General features: G+C 38.5%; 1 protein-coding gene across 15 annotated transcripts; it reads right to left on the bottom strand.

Annotated features, from left to right (window-relative positions):
* Positions 1-1427: 1427 nt before the first annotated feature.
* On the bottom strand, positions 1428-12809 carry RFESD (Rieske Fe-S domain containing). Of its 15 annotated transcripts, none has more exons than XM_042990363.1 (6): positions 12230-12308; positions 11081-11166; positions 10481-10611; positions 3530-3705; positions 3341-3375; positions 1428-1714 (listed from the first exon to the last, which is right to left on the bottom strand). In XM_042990363.1, the coding sequence occupies exons 4-6, from the start codon at positions 3702-3704 to the stop codon at positions 1451-1453; spliced, it is 474 nt and encodes a 157-aa protein (XP_042846297.1). In that variant the 5' UTR covers position 3705; positions 10481-10611; positions 11081-11166; positions 12230-12308; the 3' UTR covers positions 1428-1450. The 15 variants fall into 15 exon arrangements, with proteins under 15 accessions (XP_042846297.1, XP_042846291.1, XP_042846267.1 ...); XM_042990357.1 differs by lacking the exon at positions 11081-11166 and adding an exon at positions 4062-4165 and having other exon boundaries at positions 12218-12304; XM_042990333.1 differs by lacking the exon at positions 11081-11166 and adding an exon at positions 11476-11569 and having other exon boundaries at positions 12218-12302.
* Between the last annotated feature and the right edge of the window lie 9933 nt (positions 12810-22742).

The following is a 22742-nucleotide window of genomic DNA, read 5'->3' as shown; positions in this document are numbered from 1 at the left end:
TAAAAAAAAATAAATAAATAAATAAAAAGAAAAGGAAATGTAATATGTAGCAAAGGGCTCTGTAAGCAGACCCTTAATGATAAGTATTTTAGTCACTTATTATTTTTACAATAACCAAGGGAAAGAGTCCAGGTGGCCCCCTTAGAATGTTAAGTATTATGTTTGGAGCCTTAATTCAATCCTGTGCCACTAAGAAGATTACTGTGCTTTTGAGACAAAGTTCCAATTTTGACAAACAGCTTTTCTCACAGAATTCTCTGAATTCATAATCTGTTCATCCTGGTTCTGGTCCTTCTTATTCTTATATTCTACTATATGCTGCTGAATTTTAGATGATAAGCACCCAGAGTGTTCTGGTACAGTGTGGCACGAGGCAACCAGAATAGTGTTGGCCATAAATAACTGGCATGTAAAAACAGGGTGGACCAATTTAACATCAACCCTGCTTGTGAACTCAGCAGAAAGGACTCCGAGGAAGAACATCCTATATCTCTTCTCTGTAACATTTACACGGAATGCTTAGTTCTACACACATCACGAAATTCTGAAAAAAGAAAGAACACCTTTATTTGACAATTTCATCTAGGCACTCCCAGTACTTTGGCTCACTGAGTAAGAGACTTCACGTCCTTCATGTCTGGGAAGCAGCTGTGTGTATCTTCCTTACTTTAGGAGTGTCTGCCTTGACCAGAGAGAAACTGAGCCAAGATTTATGTGGTTTCAATGCGCAGTACATGAGGATTAAGGAGTGCACTTGTGACGAGCACCAGGTGTTGTATGTAGTAAGTGTTGAATAAGTTTCTTATTTTTAAATGAAGCATGTAAATCAACCCCATTTTGGAGACATTTTTCAAGTATAAAAAGTCTGCTATGTATTTAGAAATATTGAATAGTTGAGATTTAAGTATTTCAGTGTATTTAAATTTTACTTTTAAAAAGTAAGAATAATTAATAGGGGAGATGGAGAGTGTGTGGAGGTATCAGTGAAATAAGAATGGAAATAAGAATGGAAGAATGCTGGTAATTGTTGAAGCTAGGTGATGAGAGTTTGTTACACTATTTTGTTTAGTTTGTATATATTAAAACTTTTCCATGATAAAGTCTACTACATCAAAATAAGGATTACCCCCCTCCCCAATGGTTCTTATTAGATCTCATTTTTACCTTTTTTCAATGTGGTTACTGCAAATTATTTTCACCCTGAAAATGCACATTCCAAACCTATAACCTTCAGGTTCCAATCAGTCCAGAGGATTGGGTGAAATGTATTCTATAGATCTTAACAATAATCCTTACATCACTTTGAACTGCTCAGATGTATGTGATTTTTTTAAAGTAAGTAATAAATGTGCCTGTTTTGGGAAAATTAATCCTCTTTGGTATTGAAGCAAAGTTATTCTAAAAATATTTTCCAAACACACACACCATTTTTCATTGCCATATAATTTTATCAGAAAGAACTCTGAATTACTTTGAAGTCTCCAGTGGCATAAAAATCAGAGTCACACTTAAAAGGTTCTTTAGAAAGAGTCACGTAAATGTTCCCATTGTCCACTGTCACTGTATGAATCCTTTGCTTTACTCCTTTGGAACACCACTCAGGTTTTGCTGATGGATCTCTAGGGTTTATAGACTGGTATAGTCCTTCTCCTGTTGCCAAAGTAATTTTGTATTTATGCCAGGGGCAAACTATGCATGGTCGTCCGTCAAACTCCTGGGGAAGGAAATAAATGATTTAATAGTCTGACATTTCCAACATTCACAATAAATCTCAGACTCAGAACAGATTCTATTGCAGAATAACCAGGTTAAAGAACAGGCCAGCTCCTCTTTTTTCCTTCCATTTACAAATTATTCAGCATAAGGCAGAACCTAATCTTAGCAGTCATCAGGTCCCTTTTGCATTTGATTAGAAACCCAGCGTGTTAGAACTGTATCAGAAAATGAGCTCAGGCAACTACACCATGTGACTGAAGCTATGCTGTTATGTATTAGATGTGAACGTCACTTCCTTGACAGAAATGGGACAACGGCATCAAGTGCTTCTAAAGGAATTTCCTCTAGCCGCTGGGAGCACAGTAAGCTTCAAATATAAATTTAAGAAGGTTACTAAAGGCATGAGTGTATACGTTAACTGAAGAGTGATCTGTGACTCAAAGTAGTCAATTCTCAACTTTTTAACTGTCTTAAGTCAGTGGTTCTCACATTTTAAAGAGCATGGGAATCACCTGGATCTTGTTTAAGTTCAGTAGGCTTAGGGTAGGGTACAAGATTCTGTGGTTCCAACAAACTCCCAGGTGATGCCAGTGTTGCTGGTCTATGGATCACACTTGGAGGAGCAAAGTCTTACAGCTCTCATTATGGTCCAAAACTCAGGGAAATTCTTTCACATTATCATCACCACGTGCTTACCTTTTTCTCTACACCAGAAGTGCAGGAGTGCTGATATTGTACCCCCACAGAACTGTCAACAAACATTCACATTTTCATAATTCATACATTCATGTTCATAATGTATGTCCTTTAACATGAGGACAGGTGTGGAAATAGGTAGATATGAAGTGTAGAGAGAGTGGAACACTAAGTTTAAGCATTCATTTTGTACTGTTCAGGGAGGAGAGGGAGGGAAGGAGGGAGAGAGATCAGTTTTATGAAGTAGAAAACAAATTAGGCGGCTAGCTAGTTTGGAAGTAAGACAGTTCCCCCATTCCCTCCTCAGATAAGGCTTTTAAAAAAAAATTTTTTTTTAAATACACACATTTTTACTACATTATACAGGTAATATATAATCACTGAAAAAAATCAAACTGTGCAGTAAAAAGTAAAAAGTGAATGTTACTTTTTATTTAAAAAATGGGATCTCATTAGACCTATTCTATGGCTTGCTTTTTTCTGCTCAAAGATATACTGCTGACATCCCTCCATACCAACACACAGAAATCTGCCTCATTAATTTAGTGGCTGCACAGTTTTCCACAGCATGGCTATTCATAGCTTATTGAAACTGTTTCCTATTGTTAAAACATTTAGGTTGCCTTCAATTTTTCATTATGACAAATAATGCCACAGTAAACCTCTCCTTTATATATTCTTAAACATTTGTGCAATTATATCTGCAGGGTAGATATCAGAGTATAATTGTTAGGTCAGAAGACATGCATACTTCTCATATTTATCTGTGAAACAGTTTTCTCTACATTGTAGGACTGTAAATTCCTAGAATATTAGCAATTATACTCAAAGCATTAAAAGACAGTTCAAGCTCAAATGCAAATTTTTTGCATACAGAATGAGACAATATAAATAAAACGTGAATTTGTAGAGAATAGATTTTACATACCTCTATTTCTCCCAAATGTAAAGGCCCTCCTGAGTCTGAAAAGGAATTGAATATTACATCTAGTCACTAAAAAAAAAAAAAAAAAAAAAAAACCAAACAAACAAAACAAAACAAAAAACACCTGAAATTTTGATAGTTTTGTGGTTAGTAAACAAATACAAGGTTTACAAATAAAAAATAAACTCTTACGGTAACAGCGAATATCCATCGCATGATATTCTCCTTTGTGGTAGAAAATGACCACTTCTCTATCATGGACAACAGCTGTCATTCTTTTAGATTTTTTAATGTCATCTTCTCTGCCAACACAGACAGGAGAATATTCCTTCACTTCAGGATCTTGTTCAGAGCCATCAAGATCCATGCTAGTCGAACAAAACAAAAAGCAAGTAGTCTTCACTAGTTTGGCTATGGAGAGAATCATACTGTAATAGACGTTTGATTTCTCTAAGACTGATGGATGGTGTTTTTGTTTTTGTTTTTGTTTTTGTTTTTGGTAGCTATACAAAATAAAGCATTTATACACATTGGGTCATGGTCATAATTTCAAGTTAGAGACTCTTAAAGCTTGCCCAAATTAGGGAAGATTCCCCACTTTGAGGCTGGACTCAGATTCATTTCAATGGGTAAGGTGTATATTTCAAAGTCCCAAGACCCAAAGAGTTAAGTTTCATTGTCCTTTTATTCCCTATCAATTCAATGCTAAACAACAGCCAGTTACCAGTGTTGTTTTCAACCTTCTTCTGAAGGTAGGATTCTTTGATAGTCTGAACAGTCTTGGATCTCTTGGTTGAGATCTTGGTAGGGTGATTCATTTGATTTTGCCTGGAATGAACAACCAGTCTTAGAAATCAACCAGATAACTACTCTGCCATAAGGAGATAGGTATGAATGGGCATATTACATTTTCTTAACTCAGAAACTGTCATTACTTTCTTCTGCCTTGTTGGGAATTCAAAGAGATGGCTTTCTCTTCAATTAATTTATAGAAGTATGTAATATATAGACGTATATATAGAAATATATGTATATATATTTCTAAACAAAGAAGTTTTAGTAGAGAATTTCCAGGTACTCTGAATATATTTTTTCTCAGCACAGATGTTTAGGTTACTTCTTTGAAAGCAGCTCTTTCAAAGAGACCTTTGTATACTTTAAGAACACAGTCATAGTCTGTTAATTCCATGTGAGAAGGAAACATCAAGATACATCAGTGTCAGGAGTGTCAGCCTCTGTAGAGGATTTTCCTGAGGGCGTCCCATAGGGGGAGTATTTAAGTTTTATTCTATGACAGTTTCTGAAAAAAAAAAAAAACAAAACAAAAAAACAAAAAACAAAAAACTATATATCCTGTTTTGCCAAGAATTGCTGTATTTTTCTTTCTTCACTCCTAACCCCAAATCTTTCTTCTTCTCGCCACCCTCTTTCCATTAGTGTTGTAATCACCAATTTTTCTGGAAACATTCCTGCTTTTCCTCTCAGGATAGAGACTGTGTGGTCTATAACTTTCAAAAAGTATAAAGAACCACATATAATATTACCTTAGGGTTGACAAACAGCTTTCTTCCCCAGGCAAGAGCATATTTTGAATCTTTGCATGTAATGAAATAAAAATCACAAAACGCAAACTGAGACCACTTAAAGAGTTTTACTTTTTATTTCTTAATAATGCATTTTTGGATATTCCTTCATGGTTTCTGCCATCTGCTGGAGAATGGGAACCTTCAACTATCCAGACAATGTCCAGCTCCACAAGCGGCATAAGGCAAGCTCACTCCCCAATGTGAGTGGACAGAAAAGAGGCTGCCTACAGCATTTGGGCATGAGATCTTGTATGTACCCAGACCATTACCTTGGAGCAGGGCTACTTCAACCCCTTTATTATATGAAAGAAACTAAAAGTTCATGGTAACATCTAATCACATCCTACTTTTTCTTTGGATCATTGATGGACAAATTTCTCTGTAATCTATTTAGAGAGGAATATATGTCTAAAAACTAAGCGGGAAAATTTCTCAAGAAGGGACTATTGACAGTAATCTTTAGCACAGAATTACAAAATGAAAAGAAAATTTCAACAATGGATCTTCAGATTCTCCTTTTGCAAAGTTCTCTTTTCTTGTCAGAGATTATCATTCATTTGACAAATATTTTCTCAACATGTACTATGTGACTAGCACTTCAAGGAAGTAAAAGAGATAAGGTCTCTTTCTTCTAGATATTATATTCTAGTTGGTGAGACCAACAAATAAATACCAGTAAACAAATACACAAATGATATAATTACACACTACCATAACAACCATGAATAAAATGAACTGTGTAATATGAGAGAGAAAAGGGGAGGCCATTTTGCAAAGAATAGGCTGGGAAGATGATTCTGGAATGACAGTTGAGCTAGAACCTGAAAAATGCAAATGAACCAGACATTCTAAGAGCTGAAGGAAGAGCATTCCAGGCCGAGGAACAACAAATATGAAAACCTGAGGAAAGGAGACTTGGCTAATAAGGAACAGATAGGAGACTGGACCATAACAAGTGAGCTTGGTGAAACAAACAGGAGCCAGGTCATGCAGTACTGTGTGTGAATTTTATTGTAGGGGCAAAGGGAATGTGTTAAAGGGTGTAAAGCAGGCAGAGATGACATGATCTGTTTTTAAAAGAATGCCCTGGCTGTGTGGACAATAGATTGTAGCCAAACAAGAGTGGAAACACAGAAATCAGAAAGCTATTGTAGTGATCCACAGGACAGAATATGGTGGTTTAGACCAGGGTGTTGATTTTGTGGGGGTGAAAAAGTAACAACAACAACAACAACAACAACAATAGCAGTAGCCACAATTACACTGTGCTAATTAAATGTCAGGTACTGTTTTAAGACTTTACATTTACTTAACTCATTTAATATCCTAACATGTTACTATAAAAAGGTATTATTTTAATTGTATAGTGAGGAAACTGAGTAAGACCAGAGAGGTTGGGCTCGTGAACAGGAATAAAGGAGCTACAGAAAATAAATAAGGGTAGCTCCCAGGTTTTAGTTTTGTGCAACCAGCGAGATTGTAACTATGATAGAAAAGACTGAAAATGGAATGGTATTTCCAGAAATGGAAAATCAAGAACTAGCTACATTTTGCACATACTGAGTTTGGAATAACTAAAAGACTCTAGACAGAGATATCATGTCTACAGTTGGATATATGAAACTAGAGTTGAGAATCACAAGAGAGAGAAATTTGAGAGTTGAAAAGTTACAGAATTCAATGGAGTAAGTTGGAGAGGGAGTACAGACAGGTCTAATATAATTCCTTAGGTGCATCGACAGTTAAAGATCAAGTGGAAGAGAGCCTGAAGAGAGGCAAGACCAGTATGTGTCCAATCTACTGTTAATCAAATGACATTCACTTGGTGTTTACTTTTCTGTCCTACATTTTCCTCAAATGGTAAGTAAGTGGTGATCCAGCAGGAAGGCAGGCAATGAGGTGAAATCCATTCTAATGCTGGCCACCTCTATGTGTATTACACAATACATGAAGAAAATATGGACTTCCTAGGAAATTGTCCCAAAAGGTTGGTTCTTTCATGAAGACTTGGACTACTTTTCTCCTTGTAATTTTCCTTATTTCCTTAACCTCCACTCTCCTAGAAATCAAATAGTGTTAAATTCCAAGTAAGAGTTTATATCCAGAATTATTATTACTACTTTTCTTCCTAGTATCTTTAAAGTTTGTCTATTAGATTCTTAAATACCCTTTTGGCCAAATATAGAAATTGAAAGGTGAGAAAAATAAGACTAAGAAATCTTTCAATATTGTTCATAGTGAGACTGGCTCTCTGTATAGGTCTGATCTAGCCCTTCAATCAAAATAATGATTTATATACATCACTGTATGACATTTAGGAGCTATTATTTCAAAATTAATCACACAATCAGCCTTTAAAATGGGTTATATGTTCATTTTCAATCCAAAATAACTCTTCAGTCATAATGTCTCAATAGATGTTTATGTTGACACAAGCCTTCCAAAACAAAATGTAACAACCATTCTAAAGGTTGTGGCAAGGCTAGGTTTTACTCAACATTTCCAGTTTCAGGTCCATTTTAACAATTTAATTATTTTATGGATTTCATCAGATTGGGAAATGAGATAGCTACAGATAACGTGAGAGGTATCCAACTCTGCCTGATACAAGATAAGGAATTACATATAGAAAAGGAAAGGAAGTGAATCAAAGTGATGGCCCATGATAGTTGTAGAGACCCAGATGCTGTTAAACAACGGAAGGTTGCCATGGAATGCTCATGGTATTAAACAGAATACAGTTGCCTATAATTTAAGATATTTAACAAAATTATAAATCACATGTCAACTTCAAATATTCTAATTTTAGGAAGATGACCAATCCTTCCTAATCCACCTCCTCTTCAAATACAGTAACATCGTCATATTTCAAAGGAAGTTATACAGAGTGATGATGTAACTTTCCTTGAGAACAGGAAACTGCCATTTTGATTTCACTCGTCTTAGGTTAACATTTTACATATAAATGCATATATGGAACTTCTTTTAAAAATTTCTTTAAATGTTTATTTTTGAGAGAAAGAGAGCACACACGAGCAGGGGAGGGACAGAGAGAGAGGGAGTCACAGAATTTGAAGCAGGCTCCAGGCTCTGAGCTGTCAGCACAGAGCCTGACATGGGGCTCGAACTCATGAACCAGGAGATCATGACCTGACCCGAAATTGGACGCTTAAATGACTGAGCCCCCCCACAGGTGCCCCATGTGGAACCTTTTTAAAAAGGGCACTTGAGGGGTGCCTGGGTGGCTCAGTCGATTAAGCAGCCGACTTCGGCTCAGGTCATGATTTCACGGTCTGTGAGTTCGAGCCTCGCGTCGGGCTCTGTGCTGATAGCTCAGAGCCTGGAGCCTGTTTCAGATTCTGTGTCTCCTTCTCTCTGACCCTCCCCCGTTCATGCTCTGTCTCTATCTGTCTCAAAAATAAATAAACGTTAAAAAAATTTAAAAAAAAAAAGGGCACTTGGACCTTGATGAATATAGATTAGAATGGTCATAAGCTGTAGACCCAATCTCCTCCCAACAAGAGGGAATATGTGTTTTATGGCAGAGGCTCCAGGCTTTCTGATGGCTTTTCTAAATATTTATTTAATCTTGTATGACTCATTGATTGGAAGTCTGGAAATGTTGGGAGAAAAAGAGCATGGATCATTTAAAAAGTTTGTAAAACAGAAATTATTATTTAGAAGTAAAAAATCTCCATGTGAATGTGTTAGGAGAGAGCCTTAGATGAAGGACTTCACAGGCTACTGTTTTGAGAAGTGTAATTCTGAGCCACAAGGAACATAGACACTAGATATTACATCAGCCTGCGCTCCAAAACTGAGGTGTAGGATGAGGGATGTTTGTGTGTGTGCATGTGTGTTGATGAGGAGAGGCAGGAAGGAACTTTGAATTCAAGGTATAAAGGAAAGCATTACACAAATCAATCTTAGGAAATTATAGAAATGTCAAGTCTGTACTCTGAAGTTTGCACTGTTAATTCCTGCTCTAACTAACCTAGTTGCTTTTTACATGATGGAAAAACATAACGTATGCTATTTTAAAAAATTATTTCACAATAAGTAAATCAAACTGAGAAAGACAAATACCATGTGATTTCACTCAAATGAATAAACAAAGAAACAAAAAGCAGAATCAAACCTATAAACACAGAGAACTGATGGTTGCCAAAGGGAAGGGGGTTAGGGAATGGCAAAATTGGTAAGGGGGAGTGGGAGATACAGACCTCCATTTATGGAATGAATAAGTCATGAGAATAAAAGGCACAGCAGAGAGAATACAGTCAATAATATTGTAATAGTGTTGTATGGTGACAGATGGTAGCTACACTTGTGGTGAGCACAGCTAACATACAGAGAAGCTGAATCACTATGTTGTACACCTGAAACTAATGTAACATTGTGCGTCAACTATACTCAAATTAAAAAACTGAAAATCATTTCACAATAACAAAAAAACCCCAAAAATATAGTATTTTTAAGCAAAGGCAATGAGGGCCATGCCATAATTTCCTGGATTAGCTGTGGCTAACAGAAGGCTGGATTACCACATCCCTAAACAATTATCTTGTTTTGCTTGATATTGGCAGGTACCCAAAGTATACAAATTGCTCAGGTGGTAGTATTTACTCCACAGCATTGGACGTGCAGCCTTTATCACATTTTGTGACAGAACAGACAGAGGGGCAACAAAGATAAGATAAAAGGGAACAGATGAACTGAAATAGGCTGAAGAAAAAAACAAGAAATGTAGAGTTTGCAACACGTATAACCGACTAAGGATGACGATTCAGAAAGTATGAAGGACTTTACCAGTAAAGTGCAAACACACACACACATACACACACACACACACAGAAAAATGGGCAAAAGACACAAACATTGCATAGATGAGGAAGTGTAAATGGCCAGTGATTACATGTAAAGATGCTCAACCTCATCAGAAGGAAAAAGTAAAAGAAATGCAAAGCAAAGTCACAAATAGGATACTATTTTCTATCCAATTGAGTGGCAAAAATTATAGCAAGTACTGGTGAGGATATGGAGAAATTGATAGTGATGACATTAATTAGTGCTACCACAATTTGGCATGACCTAGTAAAGTCGAACATATTCACGATCCATTAATCCCCCTTTAAGTACACTCCAGAGAAACATGCAGAGGTACACTAGGAGATAATCACAGGAATGGTTATAACAGCAAACGATGGGAAAAAACTCAAAATGCATCAACAGTAGAATGGAGAATTTTCACATTCATTCAATGGAATGCAATGTAGCAGTAAAAAATGTCTGGATGCATCAAGTTGGATTAACTTCAAAAATATAACTTTAAAGGAAAACAATTTTTAAAGAATTCGGAGTATGCTGCTATTTTTACCAAGTGCAAAAATGGGCAAAACAAAACAATATATCATTGATGGATACATGTAGATAGAGTAAATTTATAAAGAAAAGCAAGGGGATAGAAAACACGGAATTTCTTAAATGCCTAAAAATGTAACATTTAGTCTTATATTTAAAATTACTCTTTTAGCTTATAAATTGTATCCTACTTTACATTTATGTAACAGATGATCCAAAAACCAAGAAACAGGATAAAATGGCACTTTCTATCCTCAGAAAACGTGCCTCTGCAGAAAGATCATGAATGGACTGAGAATTTTGTTCAGCTTCTTTAAAAACTTGGCACTAGAAAGGGGAAATAAATGAATATTTAGTTTTCTTTGTCCAGGCAAAAAGTTAGAAAAGAAATACTAGTATCAAGCAAGTAAAACATATGAAATGTACAGCATGAAAAGTTAATTAAGTTCTCCAGACTTCCAAAGAAATGAGAACCCAATACAATCCTTCCTCAAGTTTCAGTCTCTTCGAACATACAGTTTTAGCAGGGTTTGCACCCCAACCAAGGAAAACTGCGGTGAACTTTGCACAAGCTGATAAGAAATGAGCAGAGAACGCTGGGCTAAATGATAAAAGGTTTCAGAGAACTATGATTACAGTCTTGCTTTTTGCTTAGGAAAGTATTATCATACCCTTCAAATAATGGTCATATGTATTTATGATAGCTAGTAATATTTATAATTAACATCCACATTATTCTTAATTAAATATTGTGAATATCATGGTCCATTCAGACAATAAGAGTCAATGTATTCACCTTAGTTACTGTTACTTTGATGCACTATTCATATGCTCCCACATATTTCCTCATTTTGAGTCTACTTTAAGACAGCAGAATCTTAACTAAAAATAAAGTGAAAAATTAACCGGTCTGTGCTGTTTGGGGGCTAGATCAAGCAAAGTCACTTCTGAAAAATTTAGCCATTTTGTTCCATTTTCCTCCTTAAGAAGTATTTTTTTGGCCCGTGCCTAAAATAGGTTTCTAAACGTGCTAACACCATATAAAATTACAGATTAGTTCAATAGATCCTCAGTCTCTATTAGATACTTTTCCAGCATAGGGAATCCATTCAGGTTAAATTAAAAAAAATAAATAAATAAGTTTCCATAAGACACTGGAGACAAAAGAGACATGAAATTAAAAGAACTTACTTGTTATTCCTCTTGATCTCTGACAAAGGTGCTTTTACTAAGTCTGGAGCCTTGACCTACACATTATCAGAATGCATGGCTCCAGGGTGACACCCTTGTTTTTAGGTTCAGAGAAGAGACCAGCCTTAGATATTAGTTTTGCATCTCTTTGGATGGCAGAATATTATAGATAAAACTAGTTATCCTTCAGTGAGTGGCCACCCACTTGGACTGTTTGCATACAGGAGTTCACTATCGCCAAGGGGTAAGTAGTATACCTATCTTGCAGATTAGGAAACTAAGGGTAAAGGATCCCCTTTAACAAAAGTAGCAGTCAGGATTCAAACCTACATCTTCTGAGTCTATATTCAGTGAACACAGTGTATACATCTTAACATTTCATCTAAGCAGCATCCATGGTTTATAAAAACTCGTGGCCTGCAAGTAAACTTAAAGGTACAAAGCCTTTTAGCAAAATAAAGATATCTGTGTACGTATATATACATAGATGTACGTTTATCACCAAACATGGTTCTGATTTTTTTTTTACTTTAGGAAAGCTAATGTCACAAGAGTAGCTAGCATCAACGGATGTTTAAAGCGTTTAATCATTTAATAAAGTCATGTAGCTGCTCTGGAATACAAATCAAGTATTGTAGAGCAGGACCGGACCATGGGAAACGCTCTAACCATGTGAGCTGTCATCTCTAAGGCCCTTCCAGTTCTGACAAATTAACGCACGACTTGAAAGTGTATTTAACACCTTAGTAAAGACCTTCTACAGTAGTTATACGGAGAGGTGCTCAGGAACCCCGGGCACAGGCTACACGTGGCTGTCCAGAGGTTCTGGACTGTTGCGCCTACAGACTTCAGGAGACGAGTATCTACCACGGCCTGGGCTGCAGAAACCGCGGAGCAGATTTAGTACGCATAGAGGCCAGGAAAGCTAGTTAAAAACGCCCCGCCTGCCCCACACAGGCGGCAGGTCCTGGGCGGGCCCAGACTGTAAGGTGAACAAGCTCGAAGGGCCTCGCTGTGACTGGGCGGAATCCAGTCCGGAGATTAACGGTTAACGAACGCGAGCCGACTCCCGGCAGAGCCACAGCGCTCAGAAGGGCCTGGAGCATAGGTTAGACGACACCAACCCCCACCAGCTCCAGGCCACCGCCGCCGGCGGAAGCCCGACCTGAGGCCCGCAGCCCGGCCGGAAACAGCGGCGCTCGCGAGCCCCGCCCAACCCCGCCGCGAGAACCGAATTTACCTTTAGTCCCTTGCTCCGCCTCCGCACGTCCTGCCAGCAGCGGAGGCCGCGTGACTCTCCTGCGGGAGCCAGGCCTCAGACCGAGGCTCGGAGCTTCCGGGGGGCGGGGCAAGCCGCCCACGTGACCCGAGAGCGCCTGCCCTCGGAGACTGCCTCAGGGGCACTGCGGGCTGATGACCGCCATCCCCAGCTGGCCGCTGGTCAACCGCCCTCTGCCCAGGCTTCCGAACTGACAGTCGTGAAAGTGTGCTTGACAACCGTAGGTAGCATCTATTTTAACGTATGTGTTAATCTCACTACATTTATCCACATTTTACATGCATCCACGATCTCACTCTCAGGAATTTACCTTATAAAATATTTACAGAAGTTCATCACGATGCGTGTAATCCATGTGTAAGGATGCTTACTGCCACGAAAGAATTAAGAATAGCTAAAGTGATCAGCAAGAAGGGAATGGTGGTCAAATAAAATACGGTGTATACATGTGAATTACTTTGTAGCCACATACTCAACAGATATCATGAATGTAATTAATATTAAAAAGGAAAGGATACAATACACAGTTCTTTAGTGTAAATAAAAATATTTCTCATGATACAAATAGATATGTATGTATGTAAGCTTTTTATAAGATTTTTTTAAAAAAACTTAACTGGTTGCATTAGAGGTGGTAGATAAGTTTTTGAACTTTGCTGTTTCTCTGTATACTTTGTGAATTTGAAAACAAATGAAAAACAACACCTCCCACTTGTATTCAAAGCTGGAAGCTAGTTGAGTCTGGCATGTTTTTTATTTTTTTATTTTTTATTTTTGGTTTATTTATTTATTTATTTATTTTTCAATATATGAAATTTATTGTCAAATTGGTTTCCATACAACACCCAGTGCTCATCCCAAAAGGTGCCCTCCTCAATACCCATCACCCACCCTCCCCGCCCTCCCACCCCCCATCAACCCTCAGTTTGTTCTCAGTTTTTAAGAGTCTCTTATGCTTTGGCTCTCTCCCACTCTAACCTCTTTTTTTTTTTTTTTTTCCTTCCCCTCCCCCATGGGTTTCTGTTAAGTTTCTCAGGATCCACATAAGAGTGAAAACATATGTTATCTGTCTTTCTCTGTATGGCTTATTTCACTTAGCATCACACTCTCCAGTTCCATCCACGTTGCTACAAAGGGCCATATTTCGTTCTTTCGTTCTTTCTCATTGCCAAGTAGTACTCCATTGTGTATATAAACCATAATTTCTTTGTCCATTCATCAGTTGATGGACATTTAGGCTCTTTCCATAATTTGGCTATTGTTGAGCGTGCTGCTATAAACATTGGGGTACAAGTGCCCCTATGCATCAGTACTCCTGTATCCCTTGGGTAAATTCCTAGCAGTGCTATTGCTGGGTCATAGGGTAGGTCTATTTTTAATTTTCTGAGGAACCTTCACACTGTTTTCCAGAGTGGCTGCACCAGTTTGCATTCCCACCAACAGTGCAAGAGGGTTCCCGTCTCTCCACATCCTCTCCAGCATCTATAGTCTCCTGATTTGTTCATTTTGGCCACTCTGACTGGCGTGAGGTGATGTCTGAGTGTGGTTTTGATTTGTATTTCCCTGATAAGGAGCGACGTTGAGCATCTTTTCATGTGCCTGTTGGCCATCCGGATGTCTTCTTTAGAGAAGTGTCTATTCATGTTTTCTGCCCATTTCTTCACTGGGTTATTTGTTTTTCGGGTGTGGAGTTTGGTGAGCCCTTTATAGATTTTGGATACTAGCCCTCTGTCCGATATATCATTTGCAAATATCTTTTCCCATTCCGTTGGTTGCCTTTTAGTTTTGTTGGTTGTTTCCTTTGCTGTGCAGAAGCTTTTTATCTTCATGAGGTCCCAGTAGTTCATTTTTGCTTTTAATTCCCTTGCCTTTGGGGATGTGTCGAGTAAGAAACTGCTACGGCTGAGGTCAGAGAGGTCTTTTCCTGCTTTCTCCTCTAGGGTTTTGATGGTTTCCTGTCTCACATTCAGGTCCTTTATCCATTTTGAGTTTATTTTTGTGAATGGTGTGAGAAAGTGGTCTAGTTTCAACCTTCTGCATGTTGCTGTCCAGTTCTCCCAGCACCATTTGTTAAAGAGACTGTTTTTTTTCCATTGGATATTCTTTCCTGCTTTGTCAAAGATGAGATGGCCATACATTTGTGGGTCTAGTTCTGGAGTTTCTATTCTATTCCATTGGTCTATGTGTCTGTTTTTGTGCCAATACCATGCTGTCTTGATGATGACAGCTTTGTAGTAGAGGCTAAAGTCTGGGATTGTGATGCCTCCTGCTTTGGTCTTCTTCTTCAAAATTACTTTGGCTATTCGGGGCCTTTTGTGGTTCCATATGAATTTTAGAATTGCTTGTTCTAGTTTCGAGAAGAATGCTGGTGCAATTTTGATTGGGATTGCATTGAATGTGTAGGTAGCTTTGGGTAGTATTGACATTTTGACAATATTTATTCTTCCAATCAATGAGCAGGGAATGTCTTTCCATTTCTTTATATCTTCTTCAATTACCTTCATAAGCTTTCTATAGTTTTCAGCATACAGATCTTTTACATCTTTGGTTAGATTTATTCCTAGGTATTTTATGCTTCTTGTTGCAATTGTGAATGGGATCAGTTTCTTTATTTGTCTTTCTGTTGCTTCATTGTTAGTGTATAAGAATGCAACTGATTTCTGTACATTGATTTTGTATCCTGCAACTTTGCTGAATTCATGTATCAGTTATAGCAGACTTTTGGTGGAGTCTATCGGATTTTCCATGTATATATCATGTCATCTGCAAAAAGTGAAAGCTTGACTTCATCTTTGCCAATTTTGATGCCTTTGATTTCCTTTTGTTGTCTGATTGCTGATGCTAGAACTTCCAGCACTATGTTAAACAACAGCGGTGAGAGTGGGCATCCCTGTCGTGTTTCTAATCTCAGGGAAAAAGCTCTCAGTTTTTCCCCATTGAGGATGATGTTAGCTGTGGGCTTTTCCTAAATGGCTTTTATGATCTTTAAGTATGTTCCTTCTATCCCGACTTTCTCAAGGGTTTTTATTAAGAAAGGGTGCTGGATTTTGTCAAAGGCCTTTTCTGCATCGATTGAAAGGATCATATGGTTTTTATCTTTTCTTTTATTAATGTGATGTATCGTGTTGATTGATTTGTGAATGTTGAACCAGCCCTGCATCCCAGGAATGAATCCCACTTGATCATGGTGAATAATTCTTTTTATATGCCGTTGAATTCGATTTGTTAGTGTCTTATTGAGAATTTTTGCATCCATATTCATCAGGGATATTGGCCTGTAGTTCTCTTTTTTTACTGGGTCTCTGGTTTAGGAATCAAAGTAATACTGGCTTCATAGAATGAGTCTGGAAGTTTTCCTTCCCTTTCTATTTCTTGGAATAGCTTGAGAAGGATAGGTATTATCTCTGCTTTAAACGTCTGGTAGAACTCCCCTAGGAAGCCATCTGGTCCTGGACTCTTATTTGTTGGGAGATTTTTGATAACCGATTCAGTTTCTTCGCTGGTTATGGGTCTGTTCAAGTTTTCTATTTCCTCCTGATTGAGTTTTGGAAGAGTGTGGGTGTTTAGGAATTTGTCCATTTCTTCCAGGTTGTCCAATTTGTTGGCATATAATTTTTCATAGTATTCCCTGATAATTGTTTGTATCTCTGAGGGATTGGTTGTAATAATTCCATTTTCATTCATGATTTTATCTATTTGGGTCATCTCCCTTTTCTCTTTGAGAAGCCTGGCTAGAGGTTTGTCAATTTTGTTTATTTTTTCAAAAAACCAACTCTTGGTTTCATTGATCTGCTCTACAGTTTTTTTAGATTCTATATTGTTTATTTCTGCTCTGATCTTTATTATTTCTCTTCTTCTGCTGGGTTTAGGCTGCCTTTGCTGTTCTGCTTCTATTTCCTTTAGGTGTGCTGTTAGATTTTGTATTTGGGATTTTTGTTGTTTCTTGAGATAGGCCTGGATTGCAATGTATTTTCCTCTCAGGACTGCCTTCGCTGCGTCCCAAAGTGTTTGGATTGTTGTATTTTCATTTTCGTTTGTTTCCATATATTTTTTAATTTCTTCTCTAATTGCCTGGTTGACCCACTCATTCTTTAGTAGGGTGTTCTTTAACCTCCATGCTTTTGGAGGTTTTCCAGACTTTTTCCTGTGGTTGATTTCAAGCTTCATAGCATTGTGGTCTGAAAGTATGCATGGTATGATTTCAATTCTTGTATACTTATGAAGGGCTGTTTTGTGACCCAGTATATGATCTATCTTGGAGAATGTTCCATGTGCACTCGAGAAGAAAGTATATTCTGTTGCTTTGGGATGCAGAGTTCTAAATATATGTGTCAAGTCCATCTGATCCAATGTGTCATTCAGGGCCCTTGTTTCTTTATTGACCATGTGTCTAGATGATCTATCCATTTCTGTAAGTGGAGTGTTAAAGTCCCCTGCAATTACCACATTCTTATCAATAAGGTTGCTTATGTTTATGAGTAATTGTTTTATATATTTGGGGGCTCCAGTATTCGGCGCATAGACATTTATAATTGTTAGCTCTTCCTGATGGATAGACCCTGTAATTATTATATAATGCCCTTCTTCATCTCTTGTTACAGCCTTTCATTTAAAATCTAGTTTGTCTGATATAAGTATGGCTACTCCAGCTTTCTTTTGGCTTCCAGTAGCATGATAAATAGTTCTCTATCCCTTCACTCTCAATCTAAAGGTGTCCTCAGATCTAAAATGAGTCTCTTGTAGACAGCAAATAGATGGGTCTTTTTTTTTTATCCATTCTGATACCCTATGTCTTTTGGTTGGCGCATTTAATCCATTTACATTCAGTGTTATCATAGAAAGATATGGGTTTAGAGTCATTATGATGTCTGTATGTTTTATGCTTTAGCGATGTCTCTGGTACTTTGTCTCACAGGATCCCCCTTCGGATCTCTTGTAGGGCTGGTTTAGTGGTGACAAATTCCTTCAGTTTTTGTTTGTTTGGGAAGACCTTTATCTCTCCTTCTATTCTAAATGACAGACTTGCTGGATAAAGGATTCTCGGCTGCATATTTTTTCTGTTCAACACATTGAAGATCTCGTGCCAATCCTTTCTGGCCCTCTTCCGTGGCCCTCTTCCGTGGGCCATCTGCACTTGGCTCCGGAAACTCCGTTCTGCTAATCCTCTGGCGGTTTTCTGTGTTATTTAGGCAGGTGTAGGTGGAATCTAAGTGATCACCAGGACGCGCGGTGAGCCCAGCGTCCTCCTAAGCCGCCATCCTCATTCTTTCTCTCTGGCATGTTTTTTAAAGTGTCCCCGACAATCTTCTAATGCAGTTGTTCTTAACTTGGGCTGTACCTTAGAGTCACCTGGGAGTTTTAGACAGTCACGATGCCCGGACCAATGAAACCTGGGGTAGCAGGAGGGTTAACATATTTTTTCTAACTTCCCAGGTGATTCCAGTGTGACCTCAAGGTTGAAAACCACAATCTATATTTAATGTCCTGAATACTGATCTCAGATCATAGAGTGTTCCAGTGGGTCTGAGGCAGCTGAAATCCAGTGCCTTGTTCGTCTTCCTCATCAATTTTTCTGTAAGCCTCAACATATAAAATATTGAGAAACCCAGCATAATGGATTTGCCTCCAATGCTAGTTTCTTCTGATTTCTATTCTGTTCAGTATAGTTTTAGGATGATAGTAATATTTTATGGGATAATTTCCCTTTTGACCATTTACTGCACTGATCCAAGCAAAAACTAATCATCTAGTTTTGATGAACTGCCTTACCAAAGTGAAAATATATTTGGATTTATTATAAGTTACATTATCTATTAGCCATTCCAAATTATTTTATGGCACATGGAGGGTGTTAGCAGTCTTTAGCTTGTGTGATGAAAGGGCTGAATAAGATTTGCTGTTTCTAATGAAAAGTTCTTCTTTTTGCCTTGGCATAATCTGGGCATTAAAATAAGACGTATCTTAGATTCTTTGACCTTAAATCTGATTTTGAATAAACAGAAGACCTCAGTAGTTACACATGCATATGTACACAAGAGGGAGAGAAGCTTTCTTTTATTTCTGTATAAAGTATTAATGGGGTTAATCACGTAATAATATGAAATTCTTGGAAAACTTTAGTGTAAGTGTGGGGACACTTTCTACCTTCTCACTCCTTGGAGCCAATCTGCATCTTCCCCTATAACCTTCCTCCATTTGTTCTCTGATCTTTTCCTTTCCTGCTATTGACACCTAGTGGTAGCCCTGGCATGAGTTTTGTTACCTACCATGGAAAACTCCAGCTTTTCCTCTGTGAACTTGCTCACCAATATCTTGCTCTAAAAATAGTTTTTTGTTTTTTTTTAATGTTTATTTATTTTTGAAAGAGAGAGAGAGAGAGAGCGAGCATGTGTGTGAATGGCTGAGGGGCAGAGAGAGAAGGGGACAGAGGCTCTGAAGCAGGCCAATGTGGGGCTCAAACTCATGAACCAAGAAGAGATCATGACCTGAGCCGAAGTTGGATGTTTAAGTGACTGAGCCACCCAGGAGCCCTAAAAATAGTTTTAAATGTCTCTTCTCACCATTGTGAGCCCCTCTTCTGTCCTCATAGCATCAGGCTGTTTCTAGGCTGACTTTTCTAGGACTAAGCTCTTCCTCTCAGAGAAGTTCAAAAACTGCCTTCAATCCTAAACCATAATCTATTTTGTGAATAACGAAGACCTCAGTGTGCTGATAGTTTCACTACAGGGTGATTTGAGGAGTATCAACCAATCAGGATTTCTTACTCTTTCAAACCAGAAAAGGGTGATAACATTGCCCTTATGAGGCCATTGTGATTCAGATAAGAGAAAGGGTGGCTTCAAATACAATCTGTCTGCTCATAACATAAGTGAGAGTTTGTTGTGAATACCTGTGTGGCATTTCTACTTGTGGCAGATGTTCACCAAACATCCCATCCACTACCCCACATTTCCCACTCTGTTTACAGTTGGTTGAGGTCATGTGTCCCTTCTAGATTGAAGCATAGAAGAGTTCTTACTCCACCTCCCCAGTCTCTCTCTCTCTCTCTCTCTCTCTTTTTTTTTTTTTTTGTCACAACCACAGATATTATAGATGATGGACTTCTACTGACCTGGGTCCCTGAGTGACTATGTGACACAGAGACCACCCATCAACCCCCACTCACTACCTTCCACCAACCCATGAAAGATACGTAACTTAAGTGAGAAATTAACTGTTGTGTTAAACCACTGAAATTCTAAGATTGTTTATGATTACACCAAAGCATAATTTAATTTGACGTCTCATAGCTATCGTCAGTTTTATGTGTTTGAGGTTGAAATATTAATTTTCTCCTGTAAACCTGTACTTCTTTTTTTCCTCCATCTCTATAAGTGACAACCCTGTTCATCCACATGCTTAAGGTAGAAACCTGGATGCCATACTCACATCTCCCCTTTTCTTCTCCTGTGCAGAAAAGAGTTAACATAGCTGACCAAAGACGGCTCTCCTTATAAAGCTCTGCTTGTAAGGTTGGCCCCTGGCTGACATCTGGGAATGTGGCTGATAAAATAGTTCTCTCTACTGAAATAAGATTTTCCCCAAATAGTAAGGATACCTCGCTGTGCCTCATCTGTTTGTGCAAACAATATGGTTTATGCTGACCATGACCTGCTTTCCTTCTGGGAGTCAAGAACTTTGGTGCATGCTAGGCAGAAGTGCTTGCATGACCAGCCCTAATAAAAACCTGTGGGTGCTGAGCCTTTAACGAGCTTCCCTGGGCAAAAACATTGCACCCCTGTTTTTGCATTATCGTTGCTGGCACAAGAGTCAGCTTTGTGTTATCCCTCCCCAGAGGGAGAGAACATAAGGAAGCCTTTACTTGATTCTTCCATTTTCCACCTGTGTCCTTTTTCCTTATCATCCAGCTCTGTATCCTTACAATATCACTCTAGTAATCTTAGCATGAGAAGGACTATATAATGAGTTTCAGGAGTCCTTCTAGTGAGTGAATCCCCAAACACAATGTTGCCTTAGGACCCCTTGGGCTATCCCCCCATACCTAATCCAGTTCTGAGTCTTGTCAATTCTACTTCCTAAAATGTACTTCAAATTACTTTTTTTTAAATTTGTTGCCACCATTCTGGAAGGTGCCATCATCTTTTATTTGTATTGGACATTAAGAGGACCCAATAGAAACCACCTTTTTTCCCTGCCTGAATTTGGAACCAACTCAGAGATATAGTAGGAGATCAAAGTGTAAACTTTAGTTAATGATAAAAATCTAGATTGGGATAGCTTAGATGTGCAGTCAAATGGATTAACATCACCTGAACTAAATTTATGTGCCCAAATTGCTGCCCTCTACCTTCGAGCTATCCATCTTGAGAGGATGAACCACATTGTACTCTCTTTAGGCACACAGATTTGTAGAAAGGAGAAGGGAAGGACTGAACTGAGTATACATAAGAAGGGAGTGAAGGTTGTAGATTTTAAAGATTTCTTGTTCACTCTGAATTTTATCTTCCAAGTGGAACTCCAAGTCTTGGGCATCCAGCAAATGATACACATGCTGACCCTAACTCTAAGTAGGCAGTAGAGAAGGGAGTGTGGTCAGTGAACACCAGGTTGTCTGCAGTGAGCCTCAAGCAAAACACTGGCCATTAGTAGTACCAAGCCAGGCTAAGCAAATAGGCACAGGCCAAAGGGCCTTCAGTGATGTGAGCTTCAGAGTGTAGGTTGCCGCTCCTTGACCTTGAAGCATGTTTACAACATCTTCATTCCACTCCATTCATTCTCAGTAAAGGTAGGAAGGCCAAAAAGACCTCAGAAAGCAGGCATAGCTAAGGCAAGGATTAAATTGCAGAAAAAATGCCTTTTGGTACATTGACCTTTCACACGGTACTGCTTAGAATATTTGCTGCAATTAGAGATAGTGAAGTTAATGAAACATAACTTCAGGTCCCCTCACACGTGTGGGCCCTTTCCAAGGTCCTGAGCAACCCTAGTAACGTGTTCATATGGTCATCCTTTATATCCTTTTAATATAATTTGGAAGCACTCAAAATTACAGAAAAGTAGTACAGGGAACTCTATCCCAACAGCCATTTAAGAGTATGTTGCCAATCTGATGCCACATCAGCCCTTCATGCTCTAGTATGTATTTCCTGCAAGCAAGGACATTCTTCTACGTAACCACCATACAACCCTCAAAATCAGGAATTTAACACTGACATGTTTCTACCTTCTAATCCTCAAATCCAGTTCAGAATCAAGTTGCATTTAGTTGTGATGTATGTTTAGCTTCCTTGTGTGGGACAGTTTCTCAGTCCTTCACCAACATTCATGACATTCACGTTTAAAGATTATAGGCCATATATTTTATAGAATGTTCCCTAACTGAGGTTTGTCTGACACTTCTCTATGATGAGATTCAGATTGTGCATCTTTGGCAGGAACTTCACATAGATGGGGGCCGGAGCCCCTGTACGGCTGTACTTCTGTTCCCTTCTCACTCAGCTTGAGCCAACTCACTACACTACCATGTTGTCATCTACCCCACCGGGGCTCTGTCACTTCTCTCTAAGCCACTGCATGTCCTGCCAGTCCCCTAGCCAGCATAGATGTCTATCTACCCTGCTGTGTCCTTTCCTGCTGGCTTTAGGACTGAATTGTTCATGAAGGAAAGAGAAGAAAGAAAGGAATAATTGTCATATGTTTTTGTAAAAATGTGCAAAAGTAAGACCATTTAACTTCAGTGGATTAAGGCCATTGTCTCTTTTCCTTCTGTCACACAAGCATTTTGGGAATTTGGCTAAGAGGCATTTGAATTGGAAATGCATTTAGTTTGTGTTTGGTGGGGTATATTTATATGGTTTGCAGCCAGTTGTGGTGTATAGCTAAGTTTCTGCTGGCTGTCCCAGTGTAAAAACAACCTCCAAATATATTCCCAGTGCCCATTGTGATGGCTATCCTTATATGCTAGATGCAGGCTACGGTTCTATCAAAA

This window comes from Panthera tigris, chromosome A1, assembly GCF_018350195.1.
Source record: "Panthera tigris isolate Pti1 chromosome A1, P.tigris_Pti1_mat1.1, whole genome shotgun sequence".
Taxonomy (NCBI): Eukaryota; Metazoa; Chordata; class Mammalia; order Carnivora; family Felidae; genus Panthera; species Panthera tigris.
Note: the sequence above shows the minus strand (reverse complement) of the source record. Positions and strands in the feature narration are given on the sequence as shown.

Bases quoted from the DNA above. Each gene is read 5' to 3' on its own strand.
- RFESD (XM_042990311.1), bottom strand. From the start codon at position 3,704: ATGGATCTTGATGGCTCTGAACAAGATCCTGAAGTGAAGGAATATTCT. The intron at 3,376-3,529 runs GTAAGAGTTTAT...ATTCCTTTTCAG, and splicing joins GATGGATATTCGCTGTTACC to ACTCAGGAGGGCCTTTACAT. The intron at 1,715-3,340 runs GTATGTAAAATC...TTCCTTCCCCAG, and splicing joins TACATTTGGGAGAAATAGAG to GAGTTTGACGGACGACCATG.